Source organism: Macaca mulatta, chromosome 6 (genome assembly GCF_049350105.2).
Source record: "Macaca mulatta isolate MMU2019108-1 chromosome 6, T2T-MMU8v2.0, whole genome shotgun sequence".
Lineage (NCBI taxonomy): Eukaryota > Metazoa > Chordata > Mammalia > Primates > Cercopithecidae > Macaca > Macaca mulatta.
In genome coordinates this window covers 140,610,314-140,638,050 of record NC_133411.1, presented here as the reverse complement: position 1 = coordinate 140,638,050, position 27,737 = coordinate 140,610,314, and the positions used below count along the sequence as shown (strand labels likewise).

Sequence of the window (27,737 nt, the reverse complement as noted above, 5' to 3'; positions counted from 1 at the left end):
TTCGTTGTAGATTATGTCGCATTAAAATACATAGCTTGCCAGTCACATTCATGGTAACCATTTAATATATGTTAGAACAGACAAATAGAACCTTAATAGTAAACTATATGGTATCATAAAATTTACATAGCAGTGTATTAATATTTTTACTGTATTTTGCTTTCTGGGGATTATTTTATTTGCGTAATAGTTAAATCTATAAATGCCTTGGTATTTAAATTTGTATAGCTTGCTTAATACAAGAAATAATAATTTCAGTCAAAATAACAATGTAGTTAGACACATTATGGAGCTTGTAAGGGAAGACTGCCATGTCTGTCATTAGCCAGAAGTAATTTAGGTTGCCAAGTAATACTGGCATTGAGTTTTTTAAAAAAGCTATTTTATCATTAAAAAAATTGTTCAACTCCATTTCTGAAATGTTGTTCTCAGTACCCAAGCCTCTGTGTCTTAAAATAAAAATTTGATCTTAACCAAATCTCAAGAATAAATTAGTTGCTTTCTATATTAGTAACCTAGGTATGACAGAAATGACTTTTTTCTTAAAAATTAACTTTGTGGGCCAGGCACGGTGGCTCATGCCTATAATCCCAGCACTTTGGGAGGTCAAGGTGGGCGGATCACAAGGTCAGGAGATCGTTATCATCCTGGCCAAAATGGTGAAACCCCGTCTCTACTAAAAATACAAAAATTAGCTCGGTGTGGTGGTGTGCACATGTAGTCCCAGCTACTCTGGAAGCTGAGGCAGGAGAATTACTTGAAACCCGGGAGGCGGAGGTTGCAGTAAGCCGAGATCGTGCCATTGCATTCCAGCCTGGGAGACAAGAGCAAGACTCCATCTCAAATAACAATAATAATAATAATAATATAATAATAATAATAATGTTTGTGCTCTTATTAGACCAAAATTAAGAGTATAGCTCTGAGAAGGAAAAAAAAACCATGTAAATGAACATACACGAAACTGATATAAAAATAGCCATGTATAAAAAAATGTGTTGCTACTTGAAGGTGTCTTTTTAAAGAAAGGTACAAATATTTAAACATAGGGATTGTCTTAACCCTAATAATAGGACAATTTAAGATAGGTAATAAATAGACAAAGGAGTAAAAGTGTCACATGATAAAATGAAAAACAGTGTGCAGCTGTATATCCTGGTCTCCAGTTGTAAAGTGGGGATTCTCTTCACTTTATGGTTATTAGAATTTTCCTAAATATTTTAGAAACCATTAATTTTTTTATTTTATATAATTGCATCAAAGGATGGTATTGGAACACTCTCTAAACAGTGGCTTAAACAAATTAGGGATTGTGTTCCTGACATGATAACCCTAAAAGTGTACTATCTAGGTGTGATACTGGGCTTCAATATACCCTCAGAGACCATGGTTCCCTTATCTTTCTACTTGGAGTTAATGTGTACTTGTTGCCTTGTTGTTATAATATGACATCTCCATCTGTAGTGACTTCCATTTACATCTTACTGACCAGGCCTGTGTCAAATGCATGTAAATGAGTACTGAAAATTGCTACTTCAACCATAACACTAACCTTTTAAGTATAAAAATTATTCTAAATCGCCTATCTTCAAGTGAGCCTGTGAAATGAAATTTTTTTCAGTTGGGCACATTAGTTCCCTAAAACAAACTGGACTTCAAAAAATGAGGAAGAATTAGAGAACAGATACTTGGTAGGTAAATAGTGATATTTGCCACGATATCTAAATAGTAACCCAACGGATAAGTTCAATCTTTAACTGTTGTCTGACTCCTGTGAAGACAAAGAATAATGAAAGAGAATAACTTTTTAATCAGGAGGTTCTTTGGAAACAAGACATTCTAATGTTTCGAGGAAGTCTTGCTCTGTCGCCCAGGCTGGAGTGCAGTGGCCCGGTCTCCACTCACTACAACCTCTGCCTCCTGGGCTCAAGCAATTCTCCTGCCTCAGCCTCCCAAGTAGCTGGGATTATAGGCGTGCACCACCACGCCCAGCTAATTTTTTGTATTTTTAGCAGAGACAAGGTTTCACCATGTTGGCCAGGCTGGTCTCAAACTCCTGACCTTGTGATCCTTTCGCCTCGGCCTCCCAAAATGCTGGGATTACAAGCATGAGCCACCGTGCCAAGCCTCAAAGAAGTCTTAAAAAAAAAAAAAAATTGTGGTAAGAACATGAGGTCTACCCTCTTAAATTTTTAAATGTACAAGGAATTGTTGTCTATATGTACACTGTAGATCTCTAGAGCTTATTCAAATTGTTTGAAATTTAATGCCATTGATTAGTTACCCCCTCACCCCAGTCCCTGGTGACTCTACATTTCCCCCTCGCCCCAGCCCCTGGTAACTACCATTCTACTCTTTGATTCTGTAAATTTGGCTATTTTAAATACCTCATATAAGTGGAGTATTTATCTTATCATGCAGTTTTTATCTTTTTGTGACTGGCTTATTTCATTTAGCCTAACATCCTTAAGATTAATCTGTGTTGTTGCATGTTGCAGAATTTTCTTCTTTTTAAAAACTGAATAGTGTTTCATTCTATGTATTTATTATATTTCGTTTATTTCTTCATCTGTCAATGGACATTTAGGGTTATTTTCACATCTTGGCTATTGTGAATAGTGCTGTAATGAACATAGGAGTGCTAACATCTCTTTGAGATCCTGATTTTAATTATTTTGGAAAAATGCCCAGAAGTGGAATTGCCAGATCACATGGTAGTTCTATTTTTAATTTTTGGAGGACTTGCCATGTTGTTTTCCATAAGTACAGTACCATTTTGCATTCCTACAACAATGTGCAAGGGCTCCAGTTTTGCCACATCCTCACCACTTGTTGTCTTTGCTTTTTTGATTATAGCCAACCTGACAGGTTTTGTGGTTTAGATTTACATTTCTCTGATTAGAAATGTTGAGCATTTCTCCTGTATCAGTTGGTCATTTGTATGAATTCTTTGGAGAAATGTTTATTCAAGACCTTAATTGCGTTATTAGTTTTTACTATAGAGTTGTAGGGGTTTCTGGTACATTTTGAAGCCGAATCCCTTATCAGATACATGGTTTGCAAGTATTTTTTCCCATTCCATATTTTATCTTTTCGCCCTCTTGATTATTTTCTTTGCTGTGCAGAAACATTTTAGTTTGATGTAGTCCCACTTGTCTGTTTTTGCTTTTGTTACCTGTGCTTTGGCTGTCATATCTGTGAAATTATTGCTAAGACCAATGTCATCAAGCTTTTCTCCTATTTTCTTCTGGGAGTTTTACAGTTTCAGGTCATACGTGTAAGCGTTTAATCCATTTTGAGTTGATTTTGTGCATGATATAGGACACCAGTTTTATTCTTTTGCATGTGGATATCCAGTTTTCCCAAAAGCGTTTGTCGAAGAGACTATCCTGTCTGCATTGTGTATTCTTAGCACACTTCTTGAAGATCAGTTGATTGTATACATGTAGGTTTATTTCTGGTCTCTTTGTTCTGTTCCATTGGTCTATATGTCTGTCTTAATGTCAGTACCTTACTGTTTTCACTACTGTAGCTTTGTAGTATAATTTGAAATCAGGAAGTGTAATGCCTGCCAGCTTTGTTCTTTTTCAAGGTTGATTTGGCTCATTGTGGTCTTCTGTGGTTTCATATGAATTTTTATATGTTTTTCCGTTTTTGTAAAAAATGTTATTAGGATTTTCATAGGCATAGTATTGAAACTGTAGATTGCAGATATGTCTTTACAGAAGTACACAATAGATATAAATTGCCCTATTTATGGATGCTTCTTTTATACAACAGGAGTAGTAAAAATTATTCTGCATATTATTTGAATTTCACTTATTATCTATCCTGGAGAAACATTACATATGCATAAGATGTGGTTAAGAATGCTTCCTTGTGCATTATTGATAATAGCAAAAATCTGGAAGTGACCTAAATGCCCGTGAATAAAGGGGACTGGTCTGACAAACGGTGGTATTTTCATGCAATAAAATATTGTACAACTCTTAAAAGGAATTAGTCAAACATTTATGTGTAACAACATGATTACATCAAGAAGACATTTTAAAATGAAGAAAATCAAGTTGCAGAACAGCATATACAGTGTAGAATTACAATTATTAATGTAGAATAACTATATAAAAAGAATTTTAATAAAAATATATGAAATAGTCATAAGCTTTTAATTAACACAGTTTGTTAATGTGTGGTTATTGTTTAGGGTTCTCGATGCTCTTCTGATGCCAATATGCTTGGAGAGATGATGTTTGGCTCAGTAGCAATGAGCTACAAAGGATCCACCCTAAAAATTCATCAGATTCGGTGAGAAATTTTCTGATTTTTTTTTAACAAGTCCATTTTTAGGTATTTGGTTTTTTTTTAGAGAGAATTTTATATGATCTTCACTCAGATTGAGCTTGCCATACTCCATTTAAAATGTTCTATGGTTTTAATGCTACCATTGGCAACTATGCTGTGAAACCTCGGTGACTTACACATTTTTATTTATAATAACTCCAAAAGGCCATTGTGTTTTAGTTTTGGTCTCTCTCTTTCTCTTTTTCTTCATAGTTCCCCTCCACAGCTCATGCTCAGCAAAGTGTTTACTGCTCGGACTGGCAGCAGTATTTGTGGAAGTCTCAATACGTAAGTGCTTATGGATACAGGGGGAATTGTATTACTTTAGATGTACAAAGTATGAAAACTAACAAACTGCTTTTAGCACTGCAGCACAAGTTCAGATTTTCTATCTTTCCTTAAGTTTAAAAGTTCATGGAGGCCAGATTTCACTCTCAATTGAGTTTAGTTGAGAAACAGGAGATGTGGTTTCTGTTTCTGTGAACTGCTAGAAGCAGTATCTGGAAGTAGAATGTTGAATGTATTTCCGTCTTAGGTCAACATGCTGATTTTCAGTTTTCCGGTACCACACTGAGTTTCCTGAGTTACCACAATCTGTAGGGTTGGTGCTCTTCAATTTTTAGATCCCCTATGAAATTAACCCTACAGACAGGACTGACCTAGGTCAGCCATATTGATATTACACATAATATATACACTATGTAATGATAGCCACCAGGGTATTACAAGCTATTAATGCAAATATTGGAATAGTGAAGCTGAAACAAAGGCAGGCCTGGTTTCAGGATCATGGGCCATGTGCCAGAACCTAGCAAATTACTGGGGCTAAAGTTAGGCAGTGAAAGACCCCAGAGAGAGATTTTGCAGGTGCCATATCAGAGCAAGACTCTTTGGCTAGTCAGAGCCCCTGGGGATAACCCAAGGTCAAAGGCAGCAAGGAAACTACTCCAGATTACAGAAATTCTGTACAGCCCCCATCAGTTGTTAATGCCTTAAAAATACCTGTTTGGAAGAGTTTTATTAGCTAAGTTTCTAATACCTGTAACTCTTTGGAAGGAAAGTAGGAGGTAGTCTTTTTCTTTTTCTTTTTCTTTTTTTTTTTTTTTTTGAGACGGAGCCTCACTGTGTCACCAGGCTGGAGTGCAGTGGCGCGATCTCAGCTCACTGCAACCTCTGCCTCTCGGGTCCAAGCAATTCTCCTGACTCAGCCTCCAGGGTAGGTGGGACTACAGGTGCAGGCCACCATGCCCAGCTAATTTTGTATTTTTAGTAGAGACAGAGTTTCACTATGTTGGCTAGGCTGGTCTCGAACTCCTGACCTCAAATGATCCGCCCGCCTCAGCCTCCCAAAGTGCTGGGATTACTGGCGTAAGCCATCATGCCCAGCCGTGGGAGGTATCCTTTAAAATATTATGGATGCTTTAAAATATCTTGAAGCCAAAAATACTGATTTTTAAAAGTAGAAATTAGAGACCTACTAAAGCAGAAATTAAGGATTCCGTGTTGGAATCACTGATGTTAGCCATAATCACCTGAGTTTTTTCACCTTTTCTAAGTTCTGATGATTCCTAAAATCTCTAGAAAGGATATTTTGCACTAAAAGCATAAAGCACTTTTATTTTTGTTATCCTGAAAGAGTCACTAAAAGAAGTCATATAGGTTATTTGTAATATATTAGACTAAAGATAGTTTTTGGATATTTGCCTAATGATTTATTCTCCTCTTCTTCCTCCTAGCTTCCACCTCTCCCTAACAGATAATTAGAAAATATTTTTAGGTCTAAAATATGAGGGGAAACCTTGTTTGTAATCTAAATCAGATTCAGTAACTTCTTTAAAGATCCAGATAGTAAATATTTTTGGCTTTGTGAGCCAGACAATGGGTTATAGTTTCTCAGCTCTGCTGTTGCAGCATCAAAGCATTCATACACAGTATATAAATGAATGGGCATGGCTGTGTTCCAATAAAACTTTATTTACAAAAAGAGGCAGCAGACTAGATCTGGCACTTAGGCTATAGTTTACCAACCTCTGATTTAAATGATTATGTTAGTTAATTTGTAATGCTAATAGGAAGAAACTTTGTGTGCTTAAAATTTCATCAGGATGTCCAACGAATTGCCCTTAAACCATAAAATGAATTTGGAATTAATTTTTCTCTCACCCTCCATAGGCTACAAGATAGTCTTGAATTCATCAATCAGGACAACAATACATTAAAGGCTGATAATAACACAGTTATTAATGGACTGCTTGGAAATATAGGTAAATGGTTCCTTTGATTTTATAAGTTTAAAAAATATTAACAGTGTAACAAGTGTTTTTTGAAGTTATTCCTTAATAATGCAGATCTGTCATAACAAAGAATTTCAAATACTATAAGTGGAAGAGCCTTTTAAATTGCCAGTATGTATAACATTTATTTGGAAAACATATTTTTCATATATTTGAACACAGTATTTATTTTGTGTCTGATAAAGAGACTGCTTTAGATATATCTAATTTGTCTTCGTTGTTTTTCATTGTTAAATTTGAAGCATTTTTGAAAGGTGTCAGTGATAAGAAAAGCCCTTAGTAGTTCTTTTGGCTATTTCAGCTGAGGAAGACTACTACATCTTCTTCCTTCTGTCTTCCCTAACCATAAAAGTCATTTTAAAATGATGCTTGTTTTTGTGACCTGTAATTCAGATGAGCAGATGTTCAAATTTGATGTTTCTTAAAAGATTTATTAGAATAACAATTCATTTAGTACTTTGGTTAGCTGATTGTTGGTATTTAAGTACTACATTTTAAAGTGACAGACTTTCTAAAATTTCTGGTCATTTTTTCTAAACAGCTCAAGTGAACTGCTGCTGTATTGCGATATTTCTGGTGCATAAAAAGCTGTATAGTAGCCAAGGGAATGGGATAGCAATTAGAATAGTATTAATATTTCTCTCATTTTCTGTTTAGTAAGAACTTTTATTCATAATTAATTTAAATAAATATTTGTTATATATTAGTAGAAAACAGTTTTTTCTTCCAACTTGAACTGTATGACATCCTATTTATTTTTTATAATTTGTGTTCATTCAAATGAGCAATCGCTTATAAAACACCTATTACTGTGCACTAGTCATAGTGTTAGGCTTATACTTTATAATGTGTGTGTGTTATAGAAAAATAGTTCTACTTTTTCTTAACTTGCCTGATTACTTCATTTTTTTAAATAAAGGAAAAATGTGACAAAGAATGAAATCTTTTTTCTTTATAATGTGATACTTTTCAAAGCTCAAGGGACTTGTTGAAAGTTGAAAGTAATTATGAGTTTTTGTTTGTTTTTGATTTTTGAGATGGAGTCTCACTCTGTCACCCAGGCTGGAGTGCAGTGGTGTGATCTTAGCTCACTGCAACTTCTGTCTCCCGGGTTCAAGCGATCCTCCTGCCTCAGCCTCCCAAGTAACGGACTGCAGGCACGTGCCATCACATCCAGCTAATTTTTGTATTTTTGGTAGAGACAGGGTTTTGCTGTGTTGGCCAGGATGTTCTCGAACTCCTGACCGCAAGTGATCCACCCGCCTCAGCCTCCCAAAGTCCTGGGATTATAGGTGTGAGCCACCGTGCCCCAGCCAAAAGGAATTCATTTTAATAACACAAATCCATTATTACTTATAAAGGTAAATTATACTATAGAGGTTAGATATACTTGTCCTCTCTTTTAATGTAGAGTAGAAAATCCATTTTACATACTACTGACTTTAAATAATGAGCAACATTTGCACTCTTTTAATTGTCAGTCAAGGATTTTTTTGCATGTCTACTATTTCTTACTTTCTTTCAATTTCCAATCAATCAATCAATCGATAAGTATGTGGTGAGCACCTGTAATATGCCAAACACTCTGTTAGGCCCTGAAGATACAGTGGTGAACCAGACACAGTTCCTGCCTCAATGGATTTATAGTTAGTGGAAGTCAGAAAAGTAATACAACAATTACAGTATATTATGGTAAATTCTTAGACAGGGTTAAGAGCAGGGTGTGATTAAAATAAGGAGAAGCACTCAGTTCAGTTCTGGAGAGTCAAGGAAGGCTTTCTTGAGGACATGAGGCCTAAGCTTGAAGGATTAGCCAGATGGCTAGGGAAATAAATGTTCTGTGAAGAAGCAATAGTATGTACACAGACCTAGGGGCAAAAGATCATAGAGTATGGAAAGAATGTGAATAAATCAGTATGTATGGAGCACAGAGTAGGGGTAAAGTAAATGAAAAAGAAAGAATGGAGCAAAAGGTAGATCACAAAACGCACTGTAGGCCACACTGAGGAATTTAGAGTTAATGCTTGGTTTAGTGTAGTTGGGCACCAGTGCAGATATGTTGGTTCAGGTCCTTTACCTGTTTTTTTTAGCAGGTGCCAAGACAGGGTTAAACATGCAACAGTTGTGTTAGGGAAAATGACTGTGTAAAGGAAAATGAGGAAAATGCTGGGAAAGGCCGAGAGACCCATCAAATTGTGATGTAAGTCTGACCATGAATGAAGGAGAGAGGGATAGAGTGTTGACTGGAAGTGTCTCAAGCCAGCTATACAGTTCAAGGGAGGTTTGGCAAGGCCCTGGGAATTATTTGAGTCAAAGTTGGTTGTCAGAAGTGTCCCATGTCTCCCCAAAATGGGCCTGCCTTAGTATACCTACTGTGTTCAACCATTGGCTGGGAGCAGCCTATCAGCTATGTGTCCTTGCACAAATGTGCCAGTGGATTTCATCAGGGGTTCTTAATCAACATACTCTTTATAGTTGGAGATCTTTGAGATACATTCTCAAGGCCACCACAGAGTAATTTTCGGAATATAACAAACACAATCAAATTACATTTGTATCTGTAGAAGAGTATTCTAACTGCAGTAGGAATGGATTCAAGTAAGCAAGTGGTCTTGAGAAAAGGCCCATATTAGAAGGCTACTCATGGTACTCCAAATGACAGATAGTGGTACCTATAGTAAATTAGTGTCAGTGGGGATAGTTGTTGAGAAATTCAGTAAGGGACATAGAGTGGACCAGATTAGCTAATTAGAAGAGGTGAGGCAAAAGGAAGAATCAAGTTTGGCACTTTGCTGGCTGTTTAATTGCATGGATATGGGTGCTCTTCACTAAGGGGTATAGAAGAAATCAGAATTGATGATTTTAGGTTTAGGCATGTTCAATTGGAAGTACCGGAATATCCAAGTGAAGAAATCCATTGTTGTTAGCTAGTTAGATAGGTATATTGTAGGGTATTCTCTTTAACATAAAAATGGATGAGTGTTTAATAATTTAAAAATAATAGAAGTTGACCAGTTAGCTGTATATTCTGTGGATTTGAGAATCATCAGGACATAAATTATAATTGAAAGCACGGGAATAGAGGATGACCTAGGAAATGTAAAGAATGAGAAGGAAAGATTGTTGAAGATGGAACCCTGGGGAATGCTGGCTTTAACAAGGGGTACGAGGCCAGGTACGGTGGCTCATGCCTGCAATCCCAGCACTTTGGGAAGCTGAGGCGGGCGGATCATGAGGTTGGGAGATCGACACCATCCTGGCTAACATGGTGAAACCCCGTCTCTACTAAAAATACAAAAAAATTAGCCGGGCGTGGTGGCTCCTGTAGTCCCAGCTACTTGGGAGGCTGAGGCAGGAGAATAGCGTGAACCCGGGAGGCGGAGCTTGCAGTTGAGCCGAGATCACGCCACTGCACTGCAGCCAGAGCGAGACTCTGTCTCAAAAAAAAAAAAAAAGGGTAGGAGAAGAAAAGCACACAAACAGAGACTGAGGGGGAAAAATACAGAGAGTGTGTTACATGGGAAAAAAGTTTACAGTGTAATATAATCAGCATCAGTTACTGCTATAAGGTAATATAAGAGAATATGTACTAAATTAAGCAACAGGAAGGCTTTTGCTGGCCTAGATGAGCAGTTTCAGTGGGGAGAATAGATATCAGAATTGGGATGACTCAGAGTTTGGACTTGTCCAAGATGCAAGCAGTGATTCTCAAACTTTTTGGTTTTGGGAGCCCTTTACACACGCAGAAATTATCGAGGACTGCAGAGAACTTTTGTTTATGTGGATTACAACTATCGATAAATTATTAGAAATTACAACAAAAAATTGAAGAATACTTAGTAAATCCTTGAAAAATTACACTGATACTCCCTTTCATGTTATTACAGGCTTCCAAAAAATTAGTAAGAAGAGTGGCATTGTTTTACATTTTTATAAGTCTCCTTAATTTTTGGATGAGGATACAGCTAAATTCTCATATCTGCCTCTGTATTCAGTCTTTTGTGATATGTTATTTTCATTGAAGTGTATCAAGAAAATCTGTCTCACACAGATGTGTAGTTGGAAAATGGAGAACTTCACAGACCCCCTGAAAGTTTCGGGGACCCCACGGGTGCTTGGATGACATTTTGAGAACTGCTGAATTGCTGTAGGATTAGATATATGGAGGGTGGTGGAAGAGACTTGACTATGTTTAAGTGTTGACAGAAAAAGGAAGTTATAAGGAGCATGAAATTAAAGACTAGAAGTAATAATTGATAGAAGGAGGTTTTTGAAGAAGAATGGGGGATTGGGGTCCTAGCTGACTTAGAGTTAACTTTGGAAGGGAGGGAGGAACTTAGGATTTTTTAATAAGTCCCTAGCACGTTGTAAGACTTGAATAACATGACTACTTAGGCAGGAAGGAGGCAAGGATGAGTGAGAGAGTAAGTTTTGAAGCAGGATGATAGGAAAAAAAGGGTTCCAATCTGGTTAATTCTACTGTGTGTATGTGCATATATGCATGTGCATACTCTAGGAAGCAAAAGTTTTATGCTGAGAAGAAGAGGTAGGGAAGGAGTTTAAAGAAGTAAATAATTTTTGAAGTAACTAGGGAAAGAAAGCTAGGACGAATTAAAGAGCTGATCATTGAGACATGAAGGATTGCTGTACATGTGCTATAATTATAGAAGTTATTGCTACAGAAAAATAATATCTGTTAGCAATTTGAAAACTACAGTTGGCTGGACACAGTGGCTCATGCCTGTAATTTCAACACTTTAGGAGGCCAGAGCAGGAGGATCACTTGAGCCCAGGAATTGGAGATCAACTTGGGCAATGTAGCAAGACTTTGTCTCTACTAAAAAGTTTTCAAAATTAGCTGGGCCTGGTGACATGCACCTGGCTCATGGGGAGGGTTGAGGAGGGAAGATCACTGTAGCTCAGGAGTTAGAACTTGCAGTGAGCTACGATTATGCCATTGCATTCCAGCCTACATGACAGAGCAAAATCCTGTTTCAAAAAAGGAAAGAAGAAAAATGTAATTGTCACTTTTTAAAACAGAAAGCCCCCTATTCTATCCTAGATAAATGTCCTTCATGGCTGTTTAGACTATTTTTATGAAGCATAGCTAACAGGTAACCCAGCTGCTTGCTTTCAGGCCATAATGCCCTTCTTGGGTCTTCAGACTGCAATTAACCTTTTCTTGATGATGCATGTGGCAGCTACTTCTCTTGAACAGCTGGGAGTCTGGTCCCGGATGAGTGTCATTTGTGTTCCTCCTTCCACAGTGACTGACTCCTGGTTTAGTAACCTTGGTTTCTTCCATTACTTTGTAACTTGTCACTGGGTTAGAAAAACCAATTTTTAATGTCAGTAAGATCTCTTTGCTGGTTTTGCACCCTATTGTATGCTGTGTGCCAAGTGCTTAGGTGGTTTTCTCCTCACTTCAGTTGTAGGCACATACTGTAATCTTAAAACAACTTTAAAAAAATAAATTTATTTGGCAAATATCAGTTTAGATAAATAACATTATCATACTTTTTCAAATCTTTAAAAATACTGTTTTACATTAGAAAGGATTGAACATTTAAAATAATTTTTACTTTATATAGCAGAAGCTTGTTTTTATTACATATAGATTTATTAGTAAAAATACATGAAGTTGTTGTTTGATATAAATCATGACTAAAGAAACATCATCCTGTTTCAAAAATGGGAAGACAGCTTGAATTCTTATTTAGTTTAAAAGTTTCCATCCATATTTGTTGGTCTGCTCTTGTGCTGCCTTAGCTCACCTTTTTTCCCTGACGCATTGTGGCTTCTCTAACAGTCCTCTTTCATGTGTATTTTACGTTTTTGCCATGTAGGTCTTTCACAGTTCTGCAGCCCCAGGCGGGCATTCTCTGAGCAGGGTCCGCTCCGCCTGATCAGGAGCGCCTCTTTCTTTGCAGGTTTGCGATGTGCTGTGTGGGTAGACTAGTTGGTGTGCCCCAACGGCTAGACTCTGTAGTTAAGCTGTGGAAACAAGACAGTAGATGAATGCAATTGGTGAGGTTGTGGTTAAGAAAACATTGCTTTAGGAAGTATAAGAACTTAATTCCTTTCTACTGAACATGTTCTTAAAGTTTCCAGACACTGAGTTATCAGTAGAATTGACATTTTTATGAAATTTTGGTTTGCCATTTCTCTTGTGGCATAATAATTTTAACTTTAGAATCTGAAACCAAAACTTAGTATGAACTTTATTTCTTATGATACCACTTGGAATTTTTAATGTGACACTGTCTTGTTTCCATGGCTGAGTAGCTTTTGTACCCTAGTTCACCAATTGCAGAAAATTATCCTATCTTGTTATTATTGTAAAATTTCTGATCTACACTATTCCATAAGAACAATTTTTCTTGGAGCTAAGATTTAGATGAACAAGCACCACTGTAATGCTCTGTAAAAAGCATACATGACTATATTTGCTTACATAATCAAGTTGATGATTGTATAGTGTGTTCATGTGTATATATCCAGGATTCTAATCATATACCTTATTTCACACGTTTTAGCAGATTACCTAACATTGTAACCTTTTAGTGGAAATTATTAGAATGTGAACATATTTACTCTTCATTGTGCTCAAATTGTATCAATTTAGCCCTTCTTGTTTTGAATAATATTTTCTTTCCCTATAAATATTAGATATAGCAAATACATATTTACAGAAAACTTGGAAAACATTTTTAAAAGGCAAAAATATGTATTAGCTGTTTTATCAGCCAGAAATACCTGCTTTTTTGTTTTTTAAACACAATTGGGATCATACTATTCAAACAAATTTCTCAAAACAAATTTCTCAATTTATTATGGAGAATTTTGAAACATACATTGTTATAGGCAGAAACAGTACAGTAAACTATGATATACCCACCACTTGGTCCCAGCAAGTGCTCATACTGTTCAGTAGCTTGCTTTTTTTTCATTTAATAGTATATTGTAATTATCTGTCATTGAATATGCTTCTAAAATATGACTTTTAGTCACTCCTTGCTTCTTTAGGTATTATGTTTTAGATTCTCATACTGTGTATCAAATCTTCACAGAGCTCTCAAAGCTTGTTCAACTGAGTAATAGCTCTTGGTGTTGGGTTGGTGTCATGCTATCGAAAAAATAAGGGAATGCAATGAGATGAGCATGATTTTGTTTGCTATTTAAAAGGAGCTGTTCATCCACCTGAATAGCAATATATTTTGTAACTGACAGTTTCATCTTTATTTATAGTTCACAGCAACCCAATGGACATGCCTGGAAGAGAGCTCAATGAGGACAGAGACAGTGGCATAGCACGGTCTGGTAATGTCAGGTTCTTGTATTCAGTTTTTTATGAGATTGCTGTTGGCATTAATTTTCTTTTTTGTCCCTCCCTTTATTATCAAATTTGTTCATATTGATATTAGCCTTACAAGAGAACTGTGGAAAGACCAGAGCAAAGTCTTGTAAATTTAACATTTTTCATGTTTACTTTTAAGTGTGCTGAGTAGAATAAAGCCAGGGTGAACTAAAGCCAGAGTAAAGTACACTGGTTGAAGCTTAGTGAGTATAAGAAGAAAAACATTGGTCAGAAAACTGGTTAGAAACCGTAGTAAAAAAACCACAGTTGCTTATATTTACTTGCTGCTAACTAAAGTTTAAATTGTCATATTGTCTCTTGCCCAGAAAAGCATAGGCATTTTGAATCAGTATTATACTTTTTTTTTTTTCAAATATGGACTCTTCCAAAATTTGTAGGTCTAGCAAACATTTATTGAAACATGGTAGACATTTAAAAAATTAAAGCCCAGAGTCTACCTTTAAGGGACACAGAAGTATGGAGTCTACTGGGAGAAAAATTAGGAAAATCATCTGTCATAGTTCATTGTGTGATGCATTTAGTGATAGGCCTGTGCAAAAAGCTTCAGAGAAAGAGCACTACACTTAGCTTGGGCAAGGGGCAGGGATACCAACAAAGCTTTACAGAAGAATGATGATTGAGTTGTATTTTGAGAAATAAATAGCAGTTATCCAGACAAAAGCTCAGAAAAAAGTCATTTTAGCTAAAAAGAAAAGTGTGTGTTGGGGCATAAGTAAAAGGAGGAGTAATTTTAGGCTTGAATTACTGTTAGATATAAGAAACTTAATTCAATGTGATTGCATGTGTTGTTACATTAAATGGCTCTACTGTCGAAATTGTTCTATGATTCAGTTTTGAGTATAAATGAAAAATATAAACTTGCCATATATTGGAATCCCTAGGTGTGTGTTAGATAGAATAACAAGGAAAAGTTTTAAAAAAAATTCAAGTGCCTGAACTCTACTTTCAAAGACTCTCATGTAACCTAGAGAAGGCATCTCTAGGCATCTGTATTTGAGAAACAAAACAAATGCAAAACCTAACACTTGATTCTAATGGATAGCTAGGGTTGCCAACCACTACTCTAATAATAATGGCTTGTGTTTTTCAAGTAATCTCATCTTTCTTTTCTAATTGAGTTTCTTATTTTTGTTTTAAAGAATCTAGAGTATATTTCTTTTAATACCCTTTGCTTCTATATAATCTAGAGATTTAGTCTTCCCTGGCAGGAATTTAATTCTCATTATTTAAGATTCGAGAGATGATAAATTAATTTATTTATAGTTATATTCTTTATAAATTGAAGTGTCTGGCTAGACTGATCTGTTAGGCTGCTTCAAGTTATTGGATTAATATATGCCATTTAAGTTAATGTATGCCTTCTTCTTTTTCTAATAGGGTTATTTTTAATATTAGAACGCAGTGAAATATATTTTTTCTAGACTTAGGACAGCATTTTATTTTTCACTGAAGTCACACCCAGATTTAGTTGTACATACCCAATCTTGGACTATAAGGTTTTATAATACTAATTGATAAAATATGGTCTGCATTTAGAATCTGCATTCTAAAGTAGTTTAGAATGAGTTCATTGATGATCTAGATGTTTGCATGGCACATACAGCTTTATCCTCTGTCACTGAATTTGTCAGAATTAAAATGAATGGATCTTCGTAATGAAAGTGTCTCAGTTTGTAGTGCCGGTGTCCAAAATAATTTATCATCTGACCTGTACCTTTTTAATAGTGATGATAATAGTTCCCTGTTTTGAATATACATTTTCAGTATGTCCTTATGATCATAAAAGATAGAAGTCTGGAATATTGTCAAACAAAAGTAAGCCCTTAATGGCAAGTCTTACCCTCTCTACAGTGGGGAAAAGCCTAATGAAAATCCCCTAGCCTAATGAAAAATCAGCAGTTGTAGCTCTTAACACCTCAGGCAGTAAACATATCTTACAGATTTCAGAGAAGTGTTTTGGGAAGGGATAATCCCCAAGATCAGGGGATTGCAGCCGTTACAGAGTGGAGTCTGCTGGAATGTGTTTGTCACCTTAGATGCTCCAGAGAGCGTTCTTTTTTTGGAGCTTAGTAGGTATAGTCATGATTCTTAATTAAAAGTGGTAGCTTTGACTACATGTGCACACATGATCCATGAGTACTTGTAAATGACCTCTTTAAATGCCGTTCAAACACTTATTTTCAATAGCTTGTTCTTAAAACCCAGCTGCTGCATTAAATTTGAACAGCATCCGATTTCCTTTAATTTCAGAACTAAAAGGATTCAGCTAAGTTAAGGGACAGTCAGTCCAGTGGCCAAAGGGATAATGCCTTGTTGTAAAGTATAATTTTCTTCTGGAGTCCCTAGAGGGGAATGCCAAAAGGGTATTGTCTCAGAGTTTTTTGCTGATACATTGTTAATATATGATTTTTCTCATCTGAGACCTTGCTGCAAGAAGGATGTGTTCTTTTAATGGACATTTGAGAGGCTCATGAAGCAAAATCAAGTTTAACTTAACTTATTCGTAATTTTGTTAAAAAAAATTTATCATTATGCTTAGTCATTATTGACTTAATACTTGTTGTTCTTCTGACTTAACAGCATCTCTCAGCAGCTTGCTGATCACTCCATTTCCTTCCCCAAACTCCTCACTTACCCGAAGTTGTGCCAGCAGCTACCAGCGACGTTGGCGACGCAGCCAAACAACAAGTTTGGAAAATGGGGTATTTCCTAGATGGTAAGTTGGAACTTTAAACACAGAACAAGATTGAATAGTTCCTTAAACACAATTTTATATGGATTTTTAGAGCCTGGACTTGTATTCTGTGTATTTTAAGTTTGAAACTGAAAACTTTTAAAATTTACTACATTTAAAAAATTGTGGTCAGTTATACATAATAAGTTATAATTTTAACCATTTTTAGGTGTACAGTTCAGTGACATTTGTTTTAGTACCTTCATATTGTTGTGCAACCATCATCACCATCCAACTCCAGAACTTTTTCCTCTTCCCAGCTGAAACTCTGTATCCATTGAGCATAACTCCTCATTTCTCCCTTCCCTTCCTCTTGTAACCACCATTCTATTTTCTGTCTTTATGAATTCATACAAGGTATGAATGAAATCATACACTGCTTGTCCTTTTGTGTCTGCCTTATTTCATTTAGCATAATGTCTTCAAGGTTTATCGATGTTGTAGCATGTGTCAGAAATTCATTCCTTTTTATGACTGAATAACATTCCATTGTACATACATACCACATTTTGTTTATCCATTTATCTAGTGATGGACACTTGGGTTGCTTCCACTTCTTAACTATTGTGAATAATGCTGCTATGAACATGAGTGTGCAAATACCTGTTCAAGTCCCTGTTTTCAGTACTTTTGATTATATACCTAGAAGTGGAATTGCTGGATCATATGGTAATTTGGTTTTTAAATTTGTGAGGAACTGTCATGCTGCACACTGTTTTCCATGGTTACTGTCCCATTTTACATTCCCACCAGCAATGCACATTGGTTCCAATTTTTCCATATCTTCACCAGCACTTATTTTCTGTTTTTTTGATAATAGCCATCTTACTGGGTCTGAAGTGGTTCCTCATTGTGGATTTTATTTGTATTTAATAATTAGTGAAGTTGAACATCTTTTCTATTCTTTTCTTTTCTTTCCTTTTTGAGTTGCCCAGGCTGGAGTGCAGTGGCACAATCACGGCTCACTGCAGCCTCAACCTCCCTGGGCTCGGGTGATCCTTCCACCTCAGTCTCTCAAATAACTGGAACTACAGGCTTGCCACCACGCCTGGCTAATTTTTTTTTTTTTTTGTAGAGATGGAGTTTCACCATGTTGCCCAGGTTAGTAGAACTTCTGGTCTCAAGTGATCCACTTGCCTCAGCCTCCCAAAGTGCTAGGATTATAAGCATGAGGCACCACATCCAACTTGAGCATCTTTTCACATTCTTATTGGCTATTTGTATATCTTTTTTGGAGAAATGTGTATTTAAGTCCTTTGCCCATATTATAATTGTATTTTTTTTGCTTTGTTGGTAAGGTGTGGAAAATCTGTATATATTTTAGATATTAATCCCTTATCAGGTATATGATTTGTAAATTTTTTTTACATTCTGTGGGATGCCTTTTTACTACATTGATAGCGTCTTTTGATGCACAGAAGGTTAAATTTGTATGTCGTCCAGTTTTTTTTTTTCCTTTGTTGACTGTGCTTTTTTGTGTTATATCCAAGAAACCATTGCCAAATCAGTGTCATGATGCATGACGCCTTTACCCTTTGTTTTCTTCTAAGAGTTTTATGTTCAGGTCTTTGATTTATGTACTACATGTTTTGATATTTCAGTTTTTCATGTTTTTATTTTGGCAAGGTAATTCATTCTTGAAAGATTTTTTTAATCTACATTAAGTACAACTGTAGATACTAAAAGTTCTTGTTTTCTCTTCTTTTTTATTTTCTTTATTCCTTCATCTTTGACTTTACTGCTGAAATCAAAAACAGAGACCAGAAGGTCCTAGAACAGGGAAAAGATTGTACCAGACTCATCTATAAATCTTAAAATTTAGCCACTTTTTGGTTGATTATGAATTTGGATTATGTACTTCTTTAGTAACTTCTCATTGGACCAAAAAATGTTCCCAATCTGACTCTGTAGTAAAATTTCTTACAAAAACGTGAACCTGAAAGAATAGCCAGTAGATTTCTTAAAGAGATATACAATTGGTATGAAATTTTAGGTTTGTTTGATAAAACAGCAGAAGACTTAGCTTTCCTACATTTAATTAGCAAGAAGATTTAATTATGAATTTAATTATTTTTATTTTTGTAAATTAAAAAAAAAACATTTATTTTTAAGGTCTATAGAAGAAAGCTTTAATCTCTCAGATGAAAGCTGTGGCCCTAACCCAGGAATTGTGAGGAAAAAGAAGATTGCAATTGGGGTAATCTTTTCATTATCCAAAGATGAAGATGAAAATAACAAATTTAATGAATTCTTTTTTTCACATTTTCCTCTCTTTGAAAGCCACATGAACAAATTAAAGAGTGCAATAGAACAGGTAAGCATAGTTATTTATTTATATCTTTTTCTTTTAAAATCTTACTCTCCTGATTAAGCATTATATTTATTCATTTGGCAGAAAAATTAACAGACATTGTGCATGTGTCCTATAAAGTGCTCTGGTGGATGCAAATAGATTGAACCCTTTTTAAGGTGCTTACTGTCTAATAAAAGATGTAAGATCATTCATCCATTTGTTGTGTAAATAAATATTTGAGGGCCTAAAATGTGGTAGACACCATTCTACCAATTAAAGAGAAGAGATAAAAGCAACACTTCTGATCTCATGGGACAAATAAACATGTGAATATAGATGTATGTAGTAAGTCCTGTGGAGAAAAATAAAATGGAGAAAGGTATGTAAGGAATCCTGGAAGGAAGGATTACTTATAGGCTAGTCAGGAATGCCCCTTATTAAAGGACATGTGAATGTGGTCCGGAAATACGGAGCAAGTGAGCTACAACCATCTGGAACAAGATATTCCAGGCAGGGGCAAAGGCCTTAGTGCAGGAGTAAGCCTGATACTTAAGCAGCATTACGAAGCCAAAGTGCCTGGGTTGAAGTGAGACTAGATCATGTAGGGCCTTATAAGATACCATTGTAAGAACATTAGCATATATTCTTACGAAAGTATGAAAGATGGGAAACCATTGGAGGGTTTTGAGTGGAGGAAGAATGACATTATTTATGAGGATCACTCTTACTGCTGGTGGATAATAGATTTCTAGGAGCAAAAGTAGATGTTGTGAGACCAATTAGCATACCGTTGCAGTAATCCAGGTGACAGATGATGAATACTCAAACCACTTTAGTGATTGAATTGGTAAGAAATATAAATAGCCAGTGTGAATAGCTGGTGTACGGAATTGGCATATCGGAGAAAAAACAATTAAGGTTGACTCTAAGATTTTTTTAGCAAGCAGTTAGAAGGATGAAGTTGCCAGCATTGAAGTGAGAAAGACTGCAAGCAAAACAGATTTGATGAAGGAAGATGGTTTTTTTATATTTGCATCCTGGACATCCAAGTGTTTTTATAAGTCTAGAGTTTACCAGAGAGGTCATCAGTGTATAGATGGTATTTAAAGCCATAAAACTGATTGAGATTGGCAAGAGAGGACAGAGAATGGTAAGCCTGAGTTGTGGTGCATTTTAACATTAAGAGTTTGACGAGATGAGAAGGAACCAGCAGAGGAGAAGGAAAAGGATTGGCTGTTCAATTAGGAGAAAAAACAAGACTATTCTTTTGGGGAAGCCAAATACAGAAAGTATTTCAAGGAAGGATTGATCACTTTTGTCAATTGCTACTGAGATAGTATATACAATACAAATATGTAAAGTAAATTGTGAAATATTAGAATCTAAGCTAAAAAGGAAGGACAAACAAAAGTTTTTTTAGAAATTGGGGGGAAAGTGAAATGACTTCCTATTGGGAAGAAGTTCATTTGGACTGCATTTTGAAGGATGTACAGGATGTTTTGAAACAAAGTTCTGAAAATCGAATATAGCAGAATAGCAAGAAAATTGACATTCTTGCCTCCCGAAAGGAACACAGTAAACTCATTGCTGAAAAATCTTATGTAGGCCTTTTCTATACATATTGTACTTTTACTTGGTAGGGATTGTGCTGTGTCTACATTTTTCAAATTATATGCTCATTTAAGAAAACTCAGATTGTGCAACATGGCAAGACCCTGTCTTTACCAAAAAAAATTTAAAAATTTGCCAGGCATGGGGGTGCACACCTGTAGTCTCAGCTACTAGGGAGGATGAGGCAGGAGGAGCGCTTGAGCTCAGAAGGTCAAGGCTGTAGTGAGTTGTGATTGTGCCTCTGCACTGTAGCAACAGAATGAGTCCCTATCTCAAATAGTAAAATAAAAAACACCATTGTCACATACACATTTCTCAAGTTATTGTAAATGGTTCTCACATATGTTTTAGTAGGTCTCCTCAATTGAAGTAATAGTTTCCCTGTTAGGCCATTTCTACTTTTTCACAATTGTTGCTACCCTACTGTTAACATCTTGGCGAATTTTCCAGATTATTTTTTAGAGGAGATTCCCAGAAGTTGAGCTGATAAAATCAGTGGCTATCACCAGAGTTTTTTGCAACAGTCTGTGGAGGGGAAAGGATATGAAGAGGAATAGTGAGAGGTACAACTGGCGAAGTTAATGAGGACCTGATGACAAAGAATGTAGAGTGCTTGCCAGGGAGTTCTGACTTTTTCTTTAAGGCTGTTTGCAAGTTATACTTTGGAGAGATTAACTTGGCAGTGTGTTTTGTATATGGCTGCTGAAACGAGCACTTGGTAGTGTGTTTTGAAGAGACTGGAATAAGAGACGAGAGGTGGGTAGACCCGTTAGAATGGTTTAGAAAGGATGTATCTCAATAACTCATTAGTGACTAAGGATCATCTGCCTCTAGAGAAGACATAGATGTTAGTTATTCATATTGAATATGTCAAAAAATAGTTCATTAGCAGTACTTTTTTATTGAACACATGAGTAAAGGCCATTTTCATTTACCTTTTCTTAAGTTAGACACTGATTACATTTCTTCAATTGACTGCTCTCACATTTTGTAGTCTAGCCAAAGTCATCACACACAGTAATAAGTTGTGGGTGAACTGACATTTTGAGTTAGTTTGAAATAGGCATTATAGAACTCATTAAAGATTACTTTTCAAGTGTTTTCATATTTTAACACTTTGATAATTCTGTAATCTAAAGCAGCAGTCCCCAACCTTTTTGGCAACCAGGGACCAGTTTTGTGGAAGATAATTTTTTCATGGACAGGGCTGGGGAGGGGGGCAGTTGCCATGGTTTCAGAGGCATTAGATTCTCATAAGAGCGTGCAACCTAGATCCCTTGCATGCACAGTTCACAATAGGGTATGCACTCCTATGAGAATCTAATGCTGCCCCTGATCTGACAGGAGGCAGCGATCAGACAGTAATGCTCGCTCACTCACTTGTTCGACCCAATTCCTGACAGGCCACTGACGGGTACTGGTCCACGACCCAGGGGTTGGGACCCCGACCTAAAATGTACATTGTTAATGCTTATAGTTGTTTGGATATTTGTTCAATTGTAGTATCCCATTTTTTATTAAAGCTGAAAGATAAAATTAAACGAATGCTTTTACATAAGTGAATGGGACTTAATTTTTAAAGTTCTATAGTAGTTACTTAATGATAGAATATTATTAAGAATAGAAAATAATAGTGAATAGTGTACCATCCAAAGAAGTTATCTTCTAGGGCCAGTTTTCAAACTTTTTTTTTAATAAAAGTATGAATTTTGTTTCTGAACACCTTGGCAATTATTTTGAAGTCTTCTACCTTTTGAGATTTGTGAAAAATAGCATTCCCGATAAGATTAAGGAAGAACGCTGCTAAATTCTAGCAAAATAATATTCACTTCTTTATAAATTGCCAGTATCTTAACAGTTTGAAAAAACATGAAGTATGTTTTACTTTTACCCTCTGAAGCTTTCGGGTGTACAGGAACATGATTTCTGGCCTGAAGTAGGCTGACATCTTAATTGTGTTTTTTAAACAATATTTAATCACTTTGTAATTACATAAAGAATACAGAATTCAATTCTCTTTGAAAAAGTATAAAAGATTAAATTCTTTTTGACCTCCATATCCTAATCCTGATCCCCTTTTTGTCTACCTAGATTAAGGCTTTTCAACCTTGGCTAAATGTATTTTAAGAAAGCAAATATTGGCTGGGCATGGTGGCTCATGCCTATAACCCCAGCATTTTGGGAGGCCGAGGTGAGCAGATCACGAGGTCAAGAGATCAAGACCATCTTGGCCAACATGGTGAAACCCCGTGTCTACTAAAAAGACAAAAACGGGGCATGGTGGCATGCACTTGTAGTCCCAGCTACTCGGGAGGCTGAGGCAGGAGAATCGCTTGAACCCGGGAGGCAGAGGTTGCAGTGAGCCAAGATTGCACCACCACTGCACTCCAGCCTGGCAACAGAGGGGGACTCTGTCTAAAAAAAAAAAAAGCAAATATTGCTATTATCTTTAGATATCTTACTGTAGAATCTTTATATTCCTTTTTTTTTTTCCCCCGAGACAGTCTTACTCCATCACCCAGGCTGGAGTGCAGTGGCATGATCTCGACTCACTGCAACCTCAGACTCCTGGATTCAAGCGATTCTCATGCCTCAGCCGCCTTCGTAGCTGGGATTACAGGCGTGTGTCACCACATCTGGCTAATTTTCATATTTTTAGTATAGACAGGATTTTGCCATGTTGGCTAGGCTGGGCAAATCTTTAGAAAAGAGTTAACAGGGCTGGGTGCGGTGGCTCACGCCTATAACCCCAGCACTTTGTGAGGCTGAGGTGGGTGGATCACGAGGTCAGGAGTTTAAGACCAGCCTGGCCAACATGGTGAAACCCCGTCTCTACTAAAATTATAAAAATTAGCCAGGTGTGGTGGCAGGCGCCTGTAATCCCAGCTACTTGGGAGGCTAAGGCAGGAAAATTGCTTGAACCCAGGCAGCAGAGGTTGCAGTGAGCTGAGATTGCACCATTGCACTCCAGCCTGGGCGACAGAGTGAGACGCTGTCAGAAAAAAAAAAAAAAAAAAGAGTTAATAGAAGTGTTATCTGTGAAATATAAGCGTAAAACCATGAGTTGTTGTTACTGAGTTGTTGTTATTGAGTTGTTGTTATTATGTCTTGTTCTGTTTGGGAAAAATAAGTTTTTTTATAACCCAGAAACTGTCAATATCAGTTTTTTTATGTGTTGACAGTCGTCTGCAGTTTTAAAGATAAGAGATTGAAAACAGTTGAAAATTTTGAATTTTGTTCAACCATTCATTAATTACCAAATGTGTAGAAGAAAAAGCCACAATAAATGCATTTACCTTCTTTATTTCTTTCTCGATAAGAATTTTGGTAGAGCGTTGTATAAATATGTGACTCTGTCTAAAAAAGACTCCTTTTTCCATGTTTTGCTCATGATTAACATAAGAATTAACTATCTTAATGATTGTTTTCAAGGCTATGAAAATGAGCCGGAGATCAGCTGATGCCAGTCAGAGGAGTTTGGCATATAATCGAATAGTTGATGCCCTAAATGAATTCAGGTACATATTCCCCAGCTTTCCATAACGCAGTAATTCATAGTGTACACAGGAAGATTTATTTCTTTTCTTTAATTTGTTCTAATAAAATTTAATTTCTTTGTCCTATAGTCATATGATGGTGTAATTCAGTAGACCATTGGCTTCTATGTTATTACATCTCAAATGTGCTTGAGAGTCAAGCACATTGAGAGCCGTCAGTGGTATGTTTTTCAGTATTGGGCCATTTGACAAGCAAATATGACCAGGAAAGACCCTTGTTCTAGCAAAAGTATGCTTTGTTCTCTCTTGGGATCCTAGATGTCGGGACTGTTAAGTGGTATTTAACCAGTGGTAGTAATCAGATGTTCTTGAATACAGGAGATACAAGGATATATGGATATAAGGAACATGAACTTGATATTCTAAATGGCTTTGTTGCTTGATCGTTTCTCTAGATATGGCACAGTGAATAGTCCTTCTGCCAGGGTTTTCTGGCTCAACAAAGCTTGTACCTGAAGTCCCAACAACTACTGTAGCTGTCTTCTAACTATGTGACAAACATACATATTACAAATGATCTTATGTTGGGAATTATACTAACTGACTGGTATGTCTCCCTTGACAAGAGGTTTGGTTTAGGTCTACTTCATTTTCTCAATCTTTCCTCCGTTAGACTAAAGAGATAGTATAGCACAGGGAGTGAAAACTAAGACTCTAGAATCTGTCAGACAGATGTGGGTTTTAACCCTGGCTCTGTCATTTACTACCTCTGGTGATCTTGGGCAAGTGCATTAGCATTTTTGACCCCTAGTTTTCTAGTATAAAATAGGTAAATTCAATTTAGTAATAATCTAATAGATTGTTATAAGGATCAAATGAGATTGTGTGTGTAAGGTGCTTAGCAGAATGCTTGACATTAGTGGCACCATTCTTTTCTTCTTTTTTTGAGGTGGAGTCTTGCTCTGTCACCCAGGCTGGAGCGCAGTGACGTGATCTTGCCTCACTGCAGCCTCTGCCTCCCGGGTTCAAGCAATTCTCCTGCCTCACCCTCCCCAGTAGCTGGGATTACAGACGCATGCCACCATGCCTGGCTAATTTTTTTTTATTTTTAGTAGAGATGGGGTTTCACCGTGTTGGCCAGGCTGGTCTCAAACTCCTGACCTCAAATGATCCGCCTGCTTTGGCCTCCCAAAGTGCTGGGATTACAGGCATGAGCCACCACACTTGGCCTATGGTAAACATAACCTACAGCAGTGCTTCCCAACTTACGTTACTTATATCATATCTTAACAATTTTGCCAAATTTATGTATCATGTATACTTTTTAAATTTAGTGTTTCTCTTTAAATTTGATCATCTTTTATACCTAAATAAATTTATTTCAACATGAAACTTTATTATCCTAGATAGGGAAACAATATGCTTTACCATAATAAAACTAGCTATAAAAATAAATTTATAGTAACTAAAATTAAAAATGTGTATCTGGGCAGGGCGTATTGGTATGTGCCTGTAATCCCAGTACTTTGGGAGGCCAAGGTGGTTAGATTGCTTGAGCTCACGAGTTTGAGACTAGCCTGGGCAACATAGTGAGACCCTGTCTCAACAATGATAGTAATAATAAATGTGTATTTATATACCACATTATGTACACTGTGTACCACTGTGTAAATTTTATTGTTACCAGTAGTCTATGTACCTTACTTTTAGAAAAACCAAATATTTTTTTAACTGACAACTCTGTGGTCTCTTACTGGGGCAGGGATCTTCTAGATTGTTGTTTGTTTAAATGGACCGTCACATCTTGGAGTGAAAGGCTGTTTTAGCTTGTGAAACTGCAGGATTGCTATGATGAAACTGTAGGCATGCCATACATATACATAAAATTTTAAAACTTTTAAAATATATAAAACTTTTTTAAAAACTGAGCTAAAGAGTGGTAGATTTAAATTGAAGAAATTTACTTTATGACTATTGTATAATAATCATTTACTTAACTCAATTATTGAGAAAGAGAATAATGTCTACTCATTCATTTGGTTTATGCATCATAATGTTTAGGATAAAAGACATGAAAAGCTAGTTAAATATGTCTTACTGTTCTGTACAGTAAACTCAGTGGTTAGGGGAAATGTAGAGAGAAACAGGATTTAATTTCAACTTATGTTATTTTTTGGTATTAGAAAGAAATAATTTGTACAGGCAAAAACTATATTTGAGATGATATTTCTGCCATATATTAATTTTATTTTAACGTTAATTTTAGGCTTTTTTTTATTATATGAAGCATGCTAACAAATAACAATTTAATATTTTTATTGTAAAAAATCTATAACATTAGATTTAGCTTTATAAATCATTTTTTAAGTGTACAGGTCAGTAGTGTTAAGCATATTCACATTGTTTTGAAATCAATCTCTAAAACTTTTTCATTTTGGGACACAAACTCTAGTGATACAGTAATCAGTGTGTTTTTTTTTTTGTTCACTGGCATCTTCACTCTTTATATCTGAATTATATGCAAAGTTATTCACAATTTCATTTCTTCGTACTTAAACCTTAAAGGTTGAGATTATCACATTTTGGGTGCCATTCATGATTAAATAAAAATGTTATATAAATGTTTCTTATAGATGAAGAATAGCAGAAATCAAATACATTTGCAGAGGAAATTTAGAGCAATTTTTATGAGCTGTCCAATGTGTAGTCTACTTTGGCTTCATAACTTCTCAATTTGTATAGCCCTGTTTGTGTGTTTCTGGAAGTTATGTGAAAACACGAAATTGGATGATTTTACGAATGTAAGATAGAAATAATTTTAACATCAGGATTATTTGCTTGAGATGAGAATTTCTTTGAGTTGTATTGTTTTAATATAAATGTTTAGGTATCTCCTTTATGATTTAGGAAGTAAATTATACGAAGTTGCTTAAACCAAATGTTAATGGTTTAGGCCTGCCTAGGATACATATCCTCACCATTGATTTGATATTTCAGTAAGTATTCTACAGTTGAGAAAAAAGAAGCCCATATTAAGCTCAAGATAAGTGGTTTTCTGTTTTCTCAATGTTGAACATAATTTTTGAAAGCAGGTAAATTGTAGGTGGTGGAATTCTAGCCAGCCAGCAGACATTTTATGTGACTACTGCGTTTTTTAAATAAACATTTGAACCTTTAGGCCTGTAGGCCAAATAAGCTTTCTTTAGGCTTTATCTCTCTCAGTCAGTTGTATTAACCCATATATTGTATAAGTTTATTCCTGCTGGGCCTCTGAAGATTATTAGTTTGTACTTCTGTTTTAGGAGTTGGTGATTTATAGCCATTAATCTAGACCTTATTCTTTTTTAATTTGTAGTGCAGTCTGATTTTTGTGCATCTTCTGATACTATCCATGTTTGTGTCTGAAGAGCTAGCCCTGCACAGGCTGAATAATGACTATCTCTTCTTTCTTTTCTTCTGGAATGTTGTGAGTGGGAGTAGGGGACAGCAAAACGAAACAGTAACTAAATGGTAAATTCTAAGACATGCCTATCTCTTAGATTCTGTAGTTCTTGGCCAGTCTATTATCAGTTAAGAGTATAAATAGCTG

General features: G+C 36.0%; 1 protein-coding gene across 2 annotated transcripts in view; it reads left to right on the top strand.

Annotated features, from left to right (window-relative positions):
* The window catches only part of FNIP1 (folliculin interacting protein 1), a 160,421-nt gene that overhangs the window by 79,415 nt on the left and 53,269 nt on the right, over positions 1-27,737 (top strand). The window contains exons 4-11 of one of the 2 annotated variants that reach the window (XM_015140713.3): positions 4,205-4,305; positions 4,555-4,629; positions 6,514-6,605; positions 12,482-12,565; positions 13,884-13,955; positions 16,594-16,729; positions 18,860-19,061; positions 24,084-24,169. In XM_015140713.3, coding sequence (XP_014996199.1) covers positions 4,205-4,305; positions 4,555-4,629; positions 6,514-6,605; positions 12,482-12,565; positions 13,884-13,955; positions 16,594-16,729; positions 18,860-19,061; positions 24,084-24,169 — 848 coding nt within the window. The remainder of the gene's footprint in view (positions 1-4,204; positions 4,306-4,554; positions 4,630-6,513; positions 6,606-12,481; positions 12,566-13,883; positions 13,956-16,593; positions 16,730-18,859; positions 19,062-24,083; positions 24,170-27,737) is intronic. The other variant, XM_015140715.3, reaches the window with a different exon arrangement.